Genomic DNA, 20,765 nt, shown 5'->3' with positions numbered 1-20,765 from the left:
ACATGAATATTTAATCACAATTATTGTGTATATTAATAATTCTTCTGTGATTGATTCACATATTTATTTTTATACAGAATATTAAATGTGAATTTATTATTTTCCGCATGAAGAAGCTTTAAATAGATCTTATCATTATATGGCTAATTTAGATTATCGAGATGGGGATGCTCTAATGTTAGAGTTTTATAAGTATTGGGGCTTTTTAAAAAAATCTCTGTTAATTTCGCCAAGTACTATTTTTCAATCATTACTATTTTTACTGACATGTCAATTTAATTATCGTTACTTTTCTATCGCCAACTTCCCTTACTTATGCAGCAATATACCTTCATCACCTACATACGGAGTATATATATCTCAGTTGATTCAATACGCAAGAGCATGCTCTACGTATGAACAATTTCTAAAACGAGGTTAATTATTGACAAGCAAGTTGACGAATCAAGAATAACAACAGTCTCGTTTAAAGTCATCATTTCGTAAGTTCTGTGGTCGATACAATGATCTTGTCAGCAAATACAGTTTATCATCGAGTAAAATTTTGACTGACTTTTTTCATACCAATTGTTAGTTCATTATTTATACACTTAATTGACGACGGATTTTTTCCGTTATTTCCTGTTCATGACAACGCAACTAAGTTAAGGGCTACCCAAGGTAGATCAGTGTATGCAGAGCCTCGGGAATTCGATTATGACGTCACGGTGAAATTGTACAAAGGAATCTCATTGAATAAATAATAATTTTCTTTTTCATATACTCTTACATACTTTGATTTCTCATGATAATTGTAAATATTAATCAATGTGTAACTTATCTTGTCATTACAACTCTATTAGAATGTAAAATCAAAGCCAACTTGATCTCGCTGTAATAAAAGATATGACGTCATAGGCTAGTTTGACACGCAGTTTCTCTGTACTTGAAACGCAGATAAAGCTGAACTGAAAATATGAATATTAAATCTAAGTAAGCATGATCTGACTATAATTGATTGATATTTTTGAATGCATTTATCAATAGTTAACAGTCTTATTTAATTGATAACTATTAGGTCTCTTATAAAGCCGCAGTCGTGCACTTTTATTCAGAAACGTACTTCAATCACATGTACAACCCCTCAAAAATCTCAAAAGTTCAACGATATACCCTTAATTATAAATTATAATATTTCATACACACGTAGCTATTGTCCCTACTATTTTGAAAAGTGCTGGGAGCAAGTTGTGCGCTGTTGAGTTTTTCCGTAGTTTTACATTTCTTCTATGCGTATAGTGTATATGCACATAGTTTATCAAAAGCCGACTAATTTTATATATTTCTTGGGCATTGAGAAGTTGCTCCCAGCACTTTTCGGGTTAAGAAATTTGTCTTAAAGAAAACACGATCAATTTCATGCTGAAAAATTATCCGTATATCATTGAACTTTTACGATCTTTATATCCGTACATTTTCTTCTAATTTTAAAACTGTCACGTGACAAACAGCTGATAGTTTCCATTAAATTAAAACTCACGCTAATAAAAAAAATATCGACATTACATAGGCGTCGGAACCGGATTGGGAAAGTGGTGGTGTTTTTAGAAAAAAAAGTGTGGTACTGAAGCTTGAACCTACCAACCCCCCCCCCCCCCCCCCCCCCCCCCCCCCACGAAATAGGATTTTCGTGTTTTGGGAAATAGACATTCCCCTTTTTTTTTTTTTTTTTTTTTTGCTTGTCAGGATTTTTGTGAAGGTTCAATAAATTTTTTTTACACTTAGCCCCCCCACTTTCAATTTGCTTCCGACGCCAATGCATTATATTGATTTTTTGGGATATTTTAAAAGGCTTATTTCTTATGGGCGGCCTTAACCCAGCTGCGAAGGAGCACGGGGTGTGACCAGTCGGCAGGGGATGCTCACTCCTCCATTGCACCTGATCCCACCTCTGATGTTTCGGGGGTCCGTGTTTGCTCTGCTCCTATTTTGTATTGTTTTATATCCTTCTTACTATAAATTCCTATGTAAACCTTTGATCCGCCACCGTGGTCCAACTCTACCCGCGGGGGCCACGATTGCACAAACTTGATTCAACAATACCTGAGGATATGTTTACATGAATATCATCTTTGCTAGCCCGATGGTTCTGGAGAAGATTTTCATAGACATTTCCAATATTTTCTTATGTAAATCTTTGAAAAGCCTTTGTGGCTACTCCCTTCCCCGGGGTAATGATTTTGATTCATCTTTTCATGCCCATTGTTTCTTGAGAAGAAGATATTCAAAAGATGCAATTTATTTTTCATTACTTCATAATTATCTACCCTTGGAGGAGGGTGTGTCCCTTCATTTGAACAAAATTTGAATCCAAGGATACTTTGTGGCAAGTTGAAATTGGCCCAGTTGTTTTTGAGAAGAAGACGAAAATATGAAAAGTTTACGAAGACGACATCGACAGACAACGGACAAGCTTTGATCAAAAAAGCTCACTTGAGCCTTCAGCTCAGGTGAGCTAATAAAAAAATTATTTTGTTAGAAAAGGCACACATATTTTTTTTTTAAATCAAGACCCTTCGGTTAAGATCGCAGTCAAAATCATGATCATAAGTTTTACAAAATTCTTCTTACGAAGACCAGGTTTGTAATCGGCATGCTTTTAGAAAAATAATGTGTAGACTTACCTTTACAAATTTAAATTTAAACAAAATAACCTTTACATTGTGGTATGTTAAAGTGCATAACATTTAAACACAAGAGGCCCATGGGCCACATCGCTCACCTGAGAAGCTTTGACCATTCTGTTCTTTACCAGATTTCACCTAGTTTGTTATACATAATGCATCCCCACATTACCCCACTGATCATAACTTAGACATTTTGAAATCTACACTACCCCATGGTCCTTTTTGGCACATATGTTTCAGCTTTTTTGGATTTTTCCTATATATTTCTATATCCATTCCCCATTGTAGCCCCGCCCTTCCCCCGGGGTCATGATTTGAACAATTTAGAATCTACAATATACCAGGATGCTTCCATAAAAGTTTCAGCTTTTCTGGCCCAGTGGTTCCTGAGAAGAAGATTTTCAAAGATTTTTCCTATATATTCCTATATATTTCTATATAAAACTTTGATTCCCCATTGAGGCCCCGCCCTTCCCCTGGGGGTCATGATTCCTACAATTTAGAATCTACACTATTCCATGATGCTTCCATATAAGTTTCAGCTTTTCTGGCCCAGTGGTTCTTGAGAAGAAGATTTTCAAAGATTTTTCCTATATTTCTATATAAAACTTTGATTCCCCATTGTGGCCCCGCCCTTCCCCCGGGGGTCATGATTTGAACAATTTAGAATCTACACTATACTAGGATGCTTCCACATAAGTTTCAGCTTTTCTGGCAAAGTGGTTCTTGAGAAGAAGATTTTCAAAGATTTTTCCTATATATTTCTATATAAAACTTTGATTCCCCATTGTGGCCCCGCCCTTCCCCTGGGGGTCATGATTTGAACAATTTAGAATCTACACTATACCAGGGTGCTTCCACATAAGTTTCAGCTTTTCTGGCCCAGTGGTTCTTGAGAAGAAGATTTTTAAAGATTTTTCCTATATATTTCTATATAAAACTTTGATTCCCCATTGTGGCCCCGCCCTTCCCCCGGGGGTCATGATTTGAACAATTTAGAATCTACACTATACCAGGATGCTTCCACATAAGTTTCAGCTTTACTGGCCCAGTGGTTCTTGAGAAGAAGATTTTCAAAGATTTTTCCTATATATTTCTATATAAAACTTTGATTCCCCATTGTGGCCCCGCCCTTCCCCCGGGGGTCATGATTTGAACAATTTAGAATCTACACTATACCAGGATGCTTCCACATAAGTTTCAGCTTTACTGGCTCAGTGGTTCTTGAGAAGAAGATTTTTTAATGAACCCACCCTATTTTTGTCTTTTCTTGATTATCTCCCCTTGCGAGGGGATTTGTCCCTTCATTTTAACAATTTAAATCCATCTTTACCCAAGAATGCTTTGTACCAAGTTTGGTCAAAATTGGCCCAGTGGTTCTTGAGAAGAAGTCGAAAATGTGAAAAGTTTACAGACGGACAGACGGACAGACAGACAGACGGACGGACGACGGACAAAATGTGATCAGAAAAGCTCACTTGAGCCTTCGGCTCAGGTGAGCTAAAAATAACCTTTACATTGTGGTATGTTAAAGTGCATAACATTTTAATTATTAATCTTTTAGTTGAAATTTATATTAAAGATATGTACATGTATTTATAGTTAATATCTTCATACCTTTTCCATAATCGGGAAGATGTGAAGGATAGTAATGAAAAAACTCTTCTCCATATTTGACGCACTGATAATCCGTAATCTGTCCTCCGTATTTCTGAGCCAAAATATATTAAAGTAATCATTTGCAATAATTTATTGTTAATCGAAACATTTCACATATGTTCTTTTTGTTGTATGAACTAACCTGACTATTTTTAGTCTCCACAACAACATTACATTTATAATTCTTTATTTTGAAGTGGAGAAGCTCTTCTACTTTTCCCACACGGCCTGATTAATATAAGAAAAAGAAAATAAATCACATAAATTTTTAATAATGATTTTTATTTTCAATTATTTATGTAGACATGAACATCTACGCCAGCATATTATAACAACTTTTCTATCCTCAACTTCCCGTACTTATGCACCAATATACCTTTATCACCTGTATACGTAGTTTATATATCTCAGTTGATTCGATACGCAAGAGTATGCTCTTCGTATGCACAATTTCTAAAAGGAGGTAAATTATTAACATGCAAGTTGATGAAACAAGAACATCAACAGCCTCGTTTAAAGTCATTATTTCATAAATGCTATGGTGGATACAATGACCTTGTCAGCAAATACAATTTATCATTGAGACAAATGCTGAACGATGTTTTTCATACTAATTGTTAGTCAATTCTTATACACTGAAATGGAGAAGGATTTGTCTTTGTTTTCCCGATCATGACCAATCTCCCATGCAGAGTTGTCGTTCGTTTCTCTCTCAGACACCTCAGCAATGGGCTCACGTCAAGATTTTTGACATAACGTATAAAAGGGATATTTGAAGGATTGTTTCAATTCAAATTAATAGTTCTAGATTGATTTAGTAAATATCTATCTCAAAACTCAGACATAAGCATAGAAATTGAATTATAACAAATTAAAACAAACGCACTATATCTCGTGTTCAACACTGTGTATACGCGAACCAACAACAGAGGTGAATATATGAGCCGATGGTAGAGAATGGATCATGACAAGGAACACACGGCGGGTGTTACCGGTCAGCAGGGGATGCTCCCTCAATCATGGCACCTGATCACTCCTCTGATGTTTTGTAGGTCCGTGTTTACTCTGTTCATATTTTGTATTGTTTTATGGATCTTATTGTTTGTATTTTTTTTTTATCTAAGATTATTGATGCTATGCTTACAACTGTACTATTCTTAATCCACCACAAAAGATAATGTTTTCACGTGGACTGAACCATGTCAGATTTCTAACCCGAATTTCTTCTATTCATACACCTTGTATACAGTGCTTGCTACGCTAGAGGTGTTATGCGCCGCTCGTCATGACAGGGGGGATTATATATTTGAAGATAAATTTAAAATTTTGTGCCTTTTTTTCTTTTTTTCATCTGTTACCTTTTTTAATCAACTTCAACAGTACATTTACTTTTGAGTCATCCTACCTGTTTTATCATTCAGTTGCTGAACTTGAGCACCTATAAATATGCCTTTGGCTCTTTTTCTTTTTAATTCGCTGCATGTCCTTGGTTTTTCTAATTTGGTTCTATTTGTTTTGCCTTCTTTTCCTCTGGAGAAATTCCATGCAATTAAAAATGGATTTTCACATTACAAATGCAGTTTAAAATTACATATGAAATTTCACTCTTGTATTTTTTATTATTTTTTTTAATAAGCCTGACATGAACCACTTTATTATCAGAGTGAGAAGTTGACAATAAAACAGACAATCATAAATAAATAAAAGACCCTTTGAAGCAATGTGCCAAGTGTGTGCACGTGGGAGGGGCGGGTGTTTTTCACATTATGATAATTTTTTGTAGATTGCTACCACACTTGCAACAATAACAACTGTTTTTGGTATTGATTTTGCCGAGTAATGTTGAGCATTTGAGCTAAAGGAGTTTACTCCTGTTTCCGTACTGATCATGTTATGATCACTTTAATAAGGGAAAAAACGACCGTCATAGTGAAGGCACAATTTCAGCTTCACAGCAACTGTTTTTAGATTGTTTTGGTTTCTGTTTATAATACATTTGAATTGATTTGAGCCATCGATTTATTTTATTCAAACAAGACACAGGAGCATTTAGTGTTTTACTTATTCATAATTCTCTCCCCCTAGAAGAGGGCGTTGCCCTTCATTTGAACAAACTCGAATCCCCTTCACCTACGGATACGTTGTTGCAGAGAAAGAGGGCGATCAAGGCAAAGACAATCCCCCGCTTTAAGATAATATGTTTCTTAATTTTCAAAATTAACGGATGATTTATATTTTTCTAAAATCATGTTCTTAGTAATGTCATATTCAAAACGTTTTTTTTTATTTTCCTAATTGACTGATCATTTTACTTTTTTATATACTGATAGTAAGGTATATTAAGTGGAAAATGAGTTTACTAGAGCAATAAAAACATGAAATCTGTAAGCCAATGTTCACTAGTAATACCCCCGCTCTGATGTAAATCAACAACTATCATTTTACTTTACACAAGTTCAATAACGGGCAGATGCACAGAAAAATGTGAAGTTGACATCAGATTCATTTCAAAATTGATCCCACCATATGGCTTTCCTCAACAAAGAGTGTACTAAAGTTAAGCATCTGCTATAAATAGTTTATGAGAAAACTGAAACAAAAATTTGTTATGTATGAAACGGACTGACACACAGACAAACAGGACGTTGACATCGGGTTTGAACAAAAATGAATCCCAACGTATGACATGCCTAAGAGAAAATTGTGTTAAATTTCAAGCAACTGCGATGCGTACTTGCTGAGAAAACTGCGACGAAAATTTGTTATGTATGAAACGGACAGATGCACAGACAAACAGGAAGTTGACATAAGATTTTAACAAAAATGTATCCCAACGTATGGCAAGCCTAGGAGAAGATTGTTTTAAAATTTCAAGCATCTGCGGTGAGTACTTGCTGAGAAAACTGTGACAAAAATTTCTTACGAACGGACACAGCTGTACAGTTGAGAGGTACATTGTGCATTTTACGGAAGGTGCAGGTTTATCATTTTGCTTTGTGGGGTTTTTATTAGTACAGTGGTGACTTGAGAGGTTTTATTAGGAATTCAAACAAATGGTATATTGTGGGGTTAAAGGACTATAATTGTGGGGTTAAAGATCTATATTTGTGGGGTTAAAAATTAATTATTTAATGTCATGTCAACTTTACAGGCAACTAATTATAAGTATTTAAAATTGTTACCGTTTATCTGAAGAACTTAGAACGGATAAAGCAATAACATTTTTCAACTACTGCATAGCAGTAACAATGCAAAAAAAAAATGTTTTTATTTGAGGATAACTGTTGCATCAAAGTAAAATGACCCATCATGTATTCACATGAAGATGATAGACAAGAATATCCCAGAAAGTGTTAAACAAACAACTCAACTATGCTATATAGATATAACAGACAACACTAACCCCATAAATTATAAGACAAACAACCCCAGTGTGTACTCGTATAAAGATAATAGACAACACTAACCCCATTAAGCGTTTGGACAGCAACACCACTATGTACTCTCATAAAGATAACAGATAACACTAACCCCATAAAGTGTTTGGACAGCAATTAACCCCACTATGTACTCTCATAAAGATAATAGGCAACACTAACCCCATAAAGCGTTAGGACAACAACCCCACTATGTACTCTCATAAAGATAATAGATAACACTAACCCCATAAAGTGTAATAACCCCATTATGTTCTTATATAGATAAAAGATAACATTAACCCCACAAAGTGTTAGACAAGAACAAAAATATGTTCTGATAGAAAATATCAGACATCTTAGTAACCTCAGAGTGTTAAACAAACAACTCCGCTGTGTTCTCATGTAACAGATACCAGTAACCAAATGAATTTAAGTGTTTGAAAACCCCAGTATGTTCTAATATCAAAAAACTCTACCAGGGACTGGTAATAAAAGAACAAGTTCTCCCACTATGTTCAATCGCAACTTCTCGAGCCTTTCTGACTAGCTGACAAACGACCTCGAATGTAGACGCTATGGCAACAACCCCCCTTTTCATGATCTTCGAAATAAATGCATGAAGACCTTTTATCTGTGGAATATGGAGTTTAACTTTAATCAATGCTATGATATTACATAAAATATACTATAAAAGGGACTTCTTACTTCCTCTATCCTATATTTGAAAAAAAAACAAGAAAAGCATAACCTTTAACATCAGGTGATGTTATACATTCGATGTTGTTTTAGGAACTCTGACGAAAAGACCCTGAGTGAGATGACGCAATTGCCAGTACGTCATATCCCTTTTTACTATTAAAAATACCAAACAATACCCATAATACTTTTTCCTCGAAAACATACTCGAAAATTTGTTTTAAATATTTTTCAAACTATTTTTAACTGGATAATCCTTTTATCTTTACTGCTTATTTCTAATGAAAATTTTTCCTTTGAATCTGCTGGTGCATGAAGTTGAAGTGTACATTATGCATTAAAAGCATACATAATTTCAGTGTAAATTAATAATTATGAATAAAAGAGATAATCCTGATTTTTTAAAAGAAAAAATTAATTAATCTTTTCAGTTACTCGACAAGTTTAACACAGATTAAGTAACATGTCAATAAATGTAGGACACAGAAAAAAAACCCTCAGAATTTGAGACAATCTTCATAGATATAAAAAAAACCAAGTACATAGTGAGTTGTCAAATAACTCTAAAACTTGCATGTTATTGCTACTTATTTTAAACAAAATATATTAATTCAAACTTGAAATATGTCCATAGGACATGAATGCCCCGCCGAGGAAATACTAGTGAAGCAATATGAAAATTTGTATGTGTATAAAATTTGATCAGAATATCTTGAATAGTGATGCAGCTGAATTGCTTGTTTGGAAAATATAGGTCAGATCTAGAATCCAAAGGAAGTCTGATAGTGTCCATCCCTAGATTTATTCAAAAAATGAAATCTGAACCCATTCTATATGAATATCGAACATTTCTAAAAGAAGTATACGCTTCAACAAACACGATCATTTAAAGTCACACTGACTAACACCGATAGTGCATGTACTTTTTAGCGTATTGTTTAGTGCAGTCAGTCTTTATAAAAAAAAATACGCGGTCGGTCTTGTGCAAAACCCTGCGCTATGGAGAGAGTTCGAATCATACCTGTAGCTTTTCTGTACTGTTTTCACATATATTAAAAGCAATAGTGAAAAAATTGATTTATTAATAAAATATTAAAGCAATGAAATGCAGAATCAATGTGTAAAAGATGATTAAAGCCATAAAATGTTGAAAAATGTTGCTTTTATAATCTTTTAGAATTCTCTAAGGGGGGACATCGCCTAGTAAGCCGACATTCTTTAATTGAAATTGGCCTAGTGATTCGTAAAAAGAAGATGAAAATTGTAAAAGTTTACAACGACGACAACAACAACGACCAAAGACAACTTTTGATTAGAAAAGCTCATTTGAGCCTTAGACGCAAGTGAGGTACCGAAAATGTTTCCAGCTTATGAAAATATTACAAATATTTCAAGAGTGAAAATATAGTTTTACCTTTTTTATATCCTCATAATGTTCTGAGAACCTTTAAATAAAAATTATAACAATTACCCTTTTGTTGAATCAGTGATTCGGTAAAATAAATGATCAGCGTGGTCGTCCATCACCGACATATAACAAGATGAGCAAAGATCATAATTTGGACATTTGGAACACTTCCATCGGATCCCTTTTATTCTTCTTTTATGCGATTTACATTTTCTACAAATTGCACTGTGTCTGATTCCTGTTAAATAAATAAATAAAGTATAAATAAATAAATAAATAAATATATATATATATATATATACATGTTTATATAATTTTAAATGTATGGAAGACCGATGTTAAATTTATATCTGACGAAAGCCCATTAGGTTAATTTTAAGCCCTGCATTATATACTAGTAACAAGATGATAAAACCCTGCATTATATACTAGTAATAAGATGATAAACCCCTGCATTATATAACAAATATATAATAATTTACAGAATGTCACTATTGATAGCGTAATAATATGTGCTTTCTGTCTCTCACCTATTTGGCTGTTATCAAACAATAATATTTCTACTGCATAGGTTTCGAGACACTCCTCTTCACCGTCATCCCATTGAACAGTGACACAATTTGAAGTTTGTTCTGTTTGGGGATCGTCTCCTGGATACTTCCTGGGAAACATGCCAGATTTTCGTTGCTTTGGACGCTGTCCTTTTTCTTTATGATCAGTCTTCACTGCATCTTTCTATTTTTAAAATCCAAAGAAATAGTTTAACATTTAAACAATGTCCTCACAATATCAGCTTTCCTCACTAACAGAACCTATTTAAATAATCAAATATCTTAAGGTATGATTCTTCTCTGGTTTCTGACTAGATGAAACATTCAAAGTATATTTCGTTATATGTGACCGCGACTGAGGAAAAGGGGACAGATGCAGCAAACGTTATAATGAGAAATCGGCGATCAAACTTACGTCATAGAAACAAGCAAGGATTGCTAAAAACTCTTAACACGTGTTTGCTTAGTTTCGGTTTTTTTTTTTCACTTAGGCCTATTAATTTTATAGTTTCCTTTTGAAATTTATTTAATTATTAATTATGTGGTCTGTCTCAAAAGCTGCTAATAATTTTTTTTCTTTTGTTAGTTTTAAATAAAGCGCCAAAATAATGAAAAGGAAGGTTTCAATTTACTTCCCTTCTTTTTTTTTTATTGGTGATCTAATATGGCGGTCAATCTAAAGCGAAAAGATGAGGCATCATGGACACAAGAAGAACGTGTTCTATACCAAGAGAAATTTAGATGACCACGATCTTAGTTTCATAGAAGAATTAAACATTGTAGATAAATTGTATTTCAATGAAAGTAACAATGTAATAAAAACGAAAAAAGTACTGACGAAAACTTTGAATCTAGAAATATCTTCCTTTCTGCTTCCTAAAATTATAATAGAACAATGAATTTGGTTACAATTTTTACACAATCAAAGACTGTGAACATATTTTAAAGGAAATTCAATAGGTACCTTATGTTGATTGATTGATTGATTGTATATTGAACGTCCCTCTCGAGAATTTTTCACTCATATGGAGACGCCACCACTTGCCGGTGGAGGGCTACAAATTTTGTCCTATGCTCAGCACTCAGGGCCTTTGAGCAGTAAGGGATATTTTTCGTGCCAACACCTACTGCGACACGGGGCCTCGGTTTTAACGGTCTCATCCGAAGGACCGGTCTCCACGTCCCGCAGTGGGATTCGAACCCGCGACGTAAGGATTAACTCCTTACTTCGCGACTTACCTTTTGTTGAAAATGAACTTGATAAACTTGGTTTGTACACTTTTATATGACATTTTCCAAGCCAGAAAATATTTTATGTTAGTTTTTATAGCTTCCTTTAAAATTGAAAATTTATGAATACAGGATGTGTTTGAAATATTGAAACTTTTATAAACACTTATTGTTTTTGAACTCTTGCAAAGATGATTTTGTTAATGATAAGAAGTCTTATTTTATTTTGTTGCCATGACGACAATGGTCACAATTCTGTACACTTCTAAAATTTCTATTCAATTTATTTTTAGAAAAAAGTGTATATCTTATTCACTACTTTTTCCTGGATTTAAATTTGAAGATCAGATTAAATATCATGAAAAAGTGCATTTTCCCTGTTTTCAAAGTGTCTTTTTATTTAATAACTCTATAAAAGGTTCGGTCCCATTTTCCCAGTCGCTGTCACAGATGTCTAAAATATTTAGGTGTACGGGATTTAAAAAACATTATTTTTCTTCCTCATTAGAATTGTAGAACTTTAAATAGAAATGGTAAATTGCGTTTAAAAACTAGCATGGACTATATTTTGAGCGGAATGGTGGCGTATTAAAATATCTTCTTTTCTGCTTCCTAAAGTTATAATAGAACAATAAATTTGGTTATAATTTTTACACAATCAAAGACTTGAAGAAATTTTCAAATGCAAGTTAAATTAATAATAAGGGATTCAACTTTTGGGAGATATCAAATAGGTATGATTTTACAAACAAACTAGAACTATGTAAGCTTTTAAACGTTTCCAATCAAAGTACAAATTTGAGCCAAAAATGCATAAAAATTATTTTTGTTTTTTAGTAAATACTTTAACTAACTGATATTGTCTTCTTGATTCTGTGAAAATTTCATAAATTTTTAAATATAAGAAATACGAGAAGAATCCTACCTTAATATAAATCTATTTCTCGTCAATACATGCACATGTAGTACAATATACAGGGTGTGCCAGAATATATGATACCATTTCATGAATATATAAAATTTATTGTAATGAATATTGAATTACAACAAATGCACTATAAAGATTGCATATACTGTCTACCTTTTTTCACAAAACTTGATGGAAATTGAAAGGAACACGACAAAATGAGTTTACTTTGAATAATGCTATTGTTTTTAACAAATGTCGTCTAAATGACGTCCAAGTGAATAATGATAATGTCTTTATATTAAACAAAATTCCATAACTTAAGACAACAATGCGTTTTTCTTTAGTTATATTCTAGATTTTCATTGGATATTTAGCTTTTACAATGTAAGATTCGAGATTTAGGTTTAGTAACATTATATTAAGACTGGATTTGATAATTAAACTTCAAATGCAATTTTTAGTCGAAATTAAGTGACTACATTACTCAAACTATGTGTAAAAATTAAACTAAGTATCCGTTGCTAAAAATTCTATTTACTCAAATATTTAATGAGACAAATTTTAAAGAAAATTGATCAAGACTTGCGTTTCTGACAATAATTTAAAATGGTATGATATATTATTGGACACCCTGCATGAATATATTGAATAAATGTTCACATTGTCGCATCGTATTGTCAGAACATTTCGAGTTTGCTTTTCCCTTTTTGAGGCAGTTTTACATTTTAATGTAAGGGTAATGTCTATTGACTACTTGATATCCCTTTCGAGTAATTTATAAAATGAGGTAATTTAGCTACAGTTTGTATTAACAGCTGGATGAAACAAGGATAAATGTATTACATGTAACAGTTTCGTCTTAAGTCATAAAATTCTGCAGTAGAAAAAATGACACTGTTATGAAATACAATTCATCTGACATGAAATCGAATGCTGCCAAACATATTCATTCTAATGCTAGGGTCCTTATTTACACACTGCCTTTTATACATGACAAGGATCAGTCAGTTTCTGATCTTTTCGGTCTCAATTGTTCTTGATTGATTGATTGATTGTATATTGTTTAACGTCCCTCTTGAGAATTTTTCACTCATATGGAGACGTCACCGATGCCGGTGAAGGGCTTCAAATTTAGACCTATACTCGGCACTCAGGGCCATTGAGCAGTGAGGGTTCTTTATCGTGCCAACGCCTACCGTGACACGGGACCTACGTTTTTAAGGTCATATCCGAAAGACCCGTGACTTTCACTTTTAGTGCCGAGCGCTTGGCGAAGGAACAGTCACAACCTTTGCTTACGTCTTAGGTATCGAGAATCGAACCCGGGCCTCCCGATCATGAAGCGAACGCAGTGTGTTTTTAATTGTATATATTATGAAACATACAATATGGAATAAATAGGTGTATTATTGATATACCGAGTAAATGAAATTGAGCTTAATATAAAACTTAGATCCACCCCTATACCAATACTTGTGAGCGATAAAGTTCAAGGTCATTTCTCTTGGGGTTCTGTCTTTTTATTGGTTGTGGTTCTGAGTTGTTTTCAGTTGCTTTAGTTAGACTACTCAGAGGTTTTGGCCAGGTTGGCAGTGTTGAAATTTACTAGAGTTTATAGACAAAGAATTTTAAAGACTTTCATGACTTGAGACCTTTAGAACAGACCTGGAAGTAAGTATTTACTTTATTAACATTCTTTATCTTTATAATACCTTTATTTAGCTAATATCACTGTTTAAAAGAAGAGTGAAAGTTTAAATAATGAATTAAAGCTTAATCTTCAGTTTTACATCTCAGAGATATATATTTATTAGAACCATGAGTGTTGTAATATATAGTACAGTATGTAGTATTTCTTATTAGATATGTAAGCTGAAGCATCCAGTAGTTTTTGGTGTTTTAAGGAATGGGCCTTGTCCCATAGATAGGTAATTAGCATATGTTCCCTTTTGTATATTTTAAAGTAATAATATTATATCATTGCATTAATTGAAATGTGATTGTAAAATATGTGTATAAGGATTAACTATACAGTGATTTATTTATATGCTAAATATTTAAATTAAGAGAGATAACTCTTAACTGTTAAATTTATCTTTTGTACATCAAAATAGGTAAAATAGAATGCATGTATACATTTGTTATTATTTCATGTGATATTCATTGTTATTGTTTTATTTTATAGGGCCATTCATTCATTTACTTGATGAACATCCATATTAAACATATATGAACCCTTAGACAGGAGTTTGGTTGTTATTACATCCTATATATAAACCACCCCTGCAACATTGGCGCCCAACGTGGGGCTGGATGCCTTCAACCGGAACCAGGACGACTGCATGGTAAACACACCGTGAGTGATTCGCTGGAGAGTGACTTTCCATAAGATGTCAATTCGAACTTGTGTGCACACCGTTCTGTGAATTCGAAACTGGCCAGTCGAGGTATTGTGTACGTACAGATAGAAACTGTTTTCAGGGTACATATTTAATTTTTACAGGCATGCCATATTGTTGTTTTTAAATTATTTGCATAGATCTCATAATTATGTGAATGCTGTAATTTAATTTGTAAAAGCAGTGAATATTTTTTCATTTAGATCTTGATTGATTTCTAAAATGTAAAAGGTAAATTTTTCTTGTTTTATTCAAATTTTTGGTTAAATCAAATCCAGTACTGGTTATCTTTGTATTTTGGCCACAGTTTATTTATCTATTTATTTTTAATTTTTGATTGAAAACATCTAACTATTTTTTTGTGAATTTTGTAAATATTTTATTTTATTTTATTTTTTTCTCTCAGATAAATAATTTTCATTTGAATAAATCAAAAGTTAGGTAAATTTTGTGAAAGTCATGTGAGAAAGTCCTGAGCACAGCATTCAGATTCCCCAGTTCTCTTTCTAGCTTTATTTCTTTGCACTAATATGTGACCAAACAGTTTACTGACCTTTATTGACAGTAACATTTGACTGGTGTATATAGTTTGTGTTACAAGTTTATCCAGTGAGTTTGATTGGTAAGTTGTTTTTCATAATGGTTTGCTAGTCTTGCAGTTATTTTGAGTAAAGATGTAGTTGCCAGAATCTGATCAGCGTTTGTCCGTCAAAATCATCCCTTAATACACCCTGTTATATTGTATAGTTATTTAATTTACTGTAGTATTAAATAAGTTAGTACCGAGATCCGTGCCATCTTCGTGTTGTGATCACAATAATTGAGATCGGGTTCGGAATCCGTTTCGAGAATTTAACCGGAAGTCGGTTTATTTTCATGGGTTTGTGAAGAACTTCAGAAATTAGAGGAATATTTATTCCTTTCCTGTAGTAAGTGGGTCGAGAAATTGATTTAAATTATCATGTAAAGTTTAATCTCCATATACTGTAGTCACGCTTGTTCGTCTGGTACTGCATAAATAAATTTTAGTCCATAAAATTACCAAATCTTGTTGACAATTAAGACTTCGTCAACTTCACGTGTTTGTGTTATTTTTTTGACAAGCTTATCATTTGAAGAAATTCTTATCAAAGAGTTAGCGCTTTCAACATGTAATTGAAATTCTCTTTCAGTATTTTTTTTTATTGCAGATTTATTTTCTTTTCAGGAATTATTAGTAAATACTTGATATACTTTGACAAGCAATTTGAAAGTGTATTTTGTCTTTGAAATTTGCACATATTTGTTTACATTTTCTGCAAACCGGAAGTGCATCTTTACATACCGGAAATACTCTTTGTTTACAGGAAGGGGTTTGTTTACATTGACTATGCAAATGTTTTATAGTTTTTATGTCGCATGCTTGTGTTCCTATCATGTACATTGTGTTGTGAAAAATGATTGAGTCTGAAATTATTCACTTATGTATTTCACACAGATTTTCAGAATCATTTTGTGTACTTTGTATGTCACCATAGACGCTCTGAGTTTCCATCTATCAGGTGATACTGATTTTTCATGCAGTAAAATCATGGAGTTTTCAGCGAAAGAGATTGACAATATTGTCACAGCTTTTAGAGAATTAGATGTTAAACCAAATGTAGATTCACCTCAGAGTTTTATTGATTGGATGGTAGATTATCATGAACAATCTGTTTTGCCTATTGGTATTCCTAAATTGTCCTTGTTTTCAGGAAAAGGTGCAGCTTCATTTCAGGTTTGGCACTATGAAGTTCAGTGTTTAATTCAAGAAGGATATCCAACAGAGAGAATACTTCAAGCCATTAGACATTCACTTAAAGGAGAAGCGAGTAGAACCGTTATGAACTTAGGTGTTGAAGCAACACTATCAGACATTCTCGCAAGATTGGACAGTGTGTATGGATTTATCGAGAGAACTGAGGCTGTCCTTGCTGATTTTTATTCTGCACGACAGAAGCCAGATGAAGATGTTACATCATAAAGACCTACAATGATATATTTTCCAAGAATGATGAGGACATTGGACTTACAGCCAGAGTGAAACATCAGATAGAACTTACCAATACAGTGCCATTCAAACAACGCCATAGAAAAATTCCCATTAACATGATTGATGAAGTGAGGAACCACATACAGCAACTCCTTACAAGTGGAGTCATCAGGAGGTCAAAGTCGCCATGGGCCAGTAATGTGGTTTTAGTGAGAAAGAAAAATGGGCAGCTTAGGATGTGCATTGACTACAGGCAATTAAACCAAAGGACAGTAAAGGATGCATATGCTCTTCCTAGAATTGATGACATCCTGGATTCTCTTCATGGAAACAAATACTTCACCGTCCTTGACATGAAGAGTGGTTATCATCAAATAGAGATAGAGGAAAAGCACAAGCAGCGCACAGCCTTTACCGTGGGTCCACTTGGATTCTTTGAGTATGAGCGGATGCCATTTGGATTAGCCAATGCCCCTGCGACCTACCAACGACTGATGGAGGACATATTTTCAGACCTTAACCTTAGTATCTGCCTAATCTACTTGGACGACATCATCGTGTTTTCAAGGACATTTGAGGAACATCTTGAAAGGCTCGACAAAGTTCTACAAAGAATACGGAATTCTGGATTGAAACTATCTCCATCTAAATGCCAGTTCTTCCAGACTAAGGTTAAATATGTCGGACATATTATTTCAGCCGAGGGAATATCACCAGACCCTGACAAAGTGGATAAAGTGAAATCATGGCCAGTACCAAGAACACCCGAGGAAGTACGCAAATTTTTAGGATTTATCGGTTACTACCGGAAATTTATACAGAACTTTTCGAGAATTGCCAGACCTCTCACAGACTTAACACCTAGTCCACAATCATCAAAGAAAAGAGGAAAACAACAGTCATCAGTCGAATGGAAATGGGGTAAAGATCAACAAGAGGCTTTTGATGTTCTACGCCAGCACTTGACATCACCACCAATACTTGGTTATCCAGATATGACACTGTCATTTGAACTTCACACTGATGCAAGCTCCAGAGGACTTGGTGCCATTCTTTACCAAGAACAGCAAGGAATGAAGCGAGTCATTGGATATGCGAGCAGAGGACTTACACCTGCAGAACGGAATTATCCGGCCCATAAGCTTGAGTTCTTAGCCTTAAAATGGTCAATCACAGAGAAGTTCAAAGATTATTTATACGGATCCAAATTTACTGCAATTACAGACAACAACCCATTAACCTACATCCTTTCCAATGCCAAATTAGACGCAACAGGTCACAGATGGGTTGCAGCATTATCCGCCTACAATTTCGACATAAAATACAGACCAGGGAAGAACAACGCAGCAGCAGACGCATTATCAAGACTGGAGTCAACGAGTAAGGAAATGGTCACCATCTCATCTGATTCTATTAGTGCCATCAGCAGGTCACAAACAACACCTTGCATAGAATCGATTTCCATCTCGGAACAACCAACTGCCCAGTTACAGGATCCTCATGGATTGATGAGGTTTGATATTGCAAAGGCTCAACAGGAAGACCCTGAGCTATTACCCTGGATACAGAGTATTTATGATGGATACAAGCCAAAGAAAAGTGATTTATCAGGATCCTTTGCAGACACCATCTTGTTTAGAAACTTTGACAAATTGAAGCTTATGAACAACATCCTGTATAGAGAAGTTAAGGTGGATGAAAATAAAGTCAATCAGCTAGTGGTACCATCAAGCTTAGTAGGCCATGTACTGAAGTCGCTACACAACAACATGGGACATCCTGGAAGAGAGAAGACTTTAGGATTACTTAGGGATAGATTCTTCTGGCCCGGACAGTACAAAGATGTTAAAAACTGGATTTCAGAATGCAGAAGATGTATACTTAGAAAAACACCAGCCCAGGACAAAGCAGAGCTTACCAACATCATCACCTCGCAGCCACTCGAATTAGTTTGTATGGATTTCCTGTGTTTGGAGAGAGGTAAGGGAGGATATGAAAATGTGCTTGTAATAACAGATCACTTTACTCGCTTTGCCATCGCCATTCCAACTAGAAACACTACAGCTAGAACAACGGCAGAAGCATTTTTCAACAACTTCATTGTTCACTATGGACTCCCCAAACGTATTCATTCTGATCAAGGCGCAAATTTCGAGAGTAAACTTATCAAGGAATTATGTCAACTTTTTGGAATTTCTAAATCAAGGACTACACCATACCACCCCATGGGAAATGGATTATGTGAACGTTTCAACAGAACTTTGATCAACATGTTAGGATCTTTAGAACAATCGAGGAAAGCAGACTGGAAATCTTACATAGCTCCCATTGTACACGCTTATAATTGCATGAAACAGGAAACTACAAAATTTTCGCCTTATCATCTAATGTTCGGAAGAGAACCAAATCTCCCCATAGATATCGAATTTGGATTATATAAAGAAAATCAGAAGTCATCAACTCTTACAAAATACATTGACAACATGAAGGAACGCTTAAGGAAATCTTACCAGTTGGCATCAGAAGCTGCAAGAAAATCTCAACAAAGGCAAAAAGATAACTATGATCTAAGATCCAGAGGAGCTGTACTAGAGGTCGGCGATAGAGTCCTGGTGAAGATAGTTGCATTTGATGGCCGACACAAACTCGCAGACAAATGGGAGGAAGAACCATATTTAGTGATTAGTCAACCTAACCAAGGGATTCCAGTCTACAAAGTCCAGAGGGAAGATGGAGTTGGTAGACTAAGGATACTGCATAGAAATCTACTCTTACCCATTGGACATGTTACAGAATTTAAACCAAAGATAGATTCCAAAGAAAAGAAGCCAGTTCCTGCTATGCGGAAACCCACACCAAAGCCAAGGACTAGACAGAATAAGAGGGAAAATGGGGACACACAGTCCGCTGTTGATACCCAGTCAGATACAGATGATGAGGAAGCAGTCATTATAACAATACCAGGTGGAACACAAGGTCATCACATTGATGCCCCTAACATTGTGTTACCTGAAGTGGAGACAGAAAGTGGTATTGTGGATGAAGATCTTCAAACAGTTGGGGACGCCCATCAGACTGGAGAAGATGTATTGCTAGAGAATACAGATAATGAGACTGCTATGGAACCTGCACCACAAGCAGATGATCCAGAATCTGAAGCTGAACCAGCAGCTGTTGAACAAGAAGATAAAGCTGAACCTGAGGCTGAACAGGATGATAAAGTTGAACCTACAGGAGAAGCTGAAGTAACAGATGAAGTTCAACCAGAACCAGATGATATAAGTTCACCTATTGCTGCTCCACGCAGATCAACTAGGGCTAGAAGAGAGCCAGATTGGTTAAGGAGTGGAGAGTATGTTCGAGTACAACAGGCTATTGATCCGCATTGGAAAGTAACATTGCTACAGAACATCTTGCAGGACGAGCGCTGTGAAGGATTTGAACGAGGTGAGATTTTAAAAACTTTACTCGATATTGTAAAGAAAACTTAAATTTGTAAATTTCAGCATGATTTTAATATGATTTTTAATTTTACATTCTTCGTATGAGAATGACGAGGACGTCATTTTTCGGAGGAGGGGAAGAATGTAGCAGTGTGTTTTTAATTGTATATATTATGAAACATACAATATGGAATAAATAGGTGTATTATTGATATACCGAGTAAATGAAATTGAGCTTAATATAAAACTTAGATCCACCCCTATACCAATACTTGTGAGCGATAAAGTTCAAGGTCATTTCTCTTGGGGTTCTGTCTTTTTATTGGTTGTGGTTCTGAGTTGTTTTCAGTTGCTTTAGTTAGACTACTCAGAG

At 34.6% G+C, this 20,765-nt stretch overlaps 1 protein-coding gene across 1 annotated transcript in view; it reads right to left on the bottom strand.

Moving 5' to 3' along the window:
* Window positions 1-851: 851 nt before the first annotated feature.
* The window catches only part of LOC134230510 (uncharacterized), an 89,594-nt gene continuing 69,680 nt past the window's right edge, over window positions 852-20,765 (bottom strand). The window contains exons 13-17 of the mRNA XM_062712347.1: window positions 10,379-10,583; window positions 9,912-10,086; window positions 5,731-5,855; window positions 4,468-4,553; window positions 852-947 (exon numbers count right to left, since the gene is read on the bottom strand). Coding sequence (XP_062568331.1) covers window positions 852-947; window positions 4,468-4,553; window positions 5,731-5,855; window positions 9,912-10,086; window positions 10,379-10,583 — 687 coding nt within the window. The remainder of the gene's footprint in view (window positions 948-4,467; window positions 4,554-5,730; window positions 5,856-9,911; window positions 10,087-10,378; window positions 10,584-20,765) is intronic.

Source organism: Saccostrea cucullata, unplaced genomic scaffold (assembly GCF_032062105.1).
Source record: "Saccostrea cucullata isolate Sc308-1 unplaced genomic scaffold, CSIRO_AGI_Scuc_v1 ctg1655, whole genome shotgun sequence".
In the NCBI taxonomy this organism is placed as follows: Eukaryota; Metazoa; Mollusca; class Bivalvia; order Ostreida; family Ostreidae; genus Saccostrea; species Saccostrea cuccullata.
This window is presented reverse-complemented; position numbering and strand designations above follow the sequence as displayed.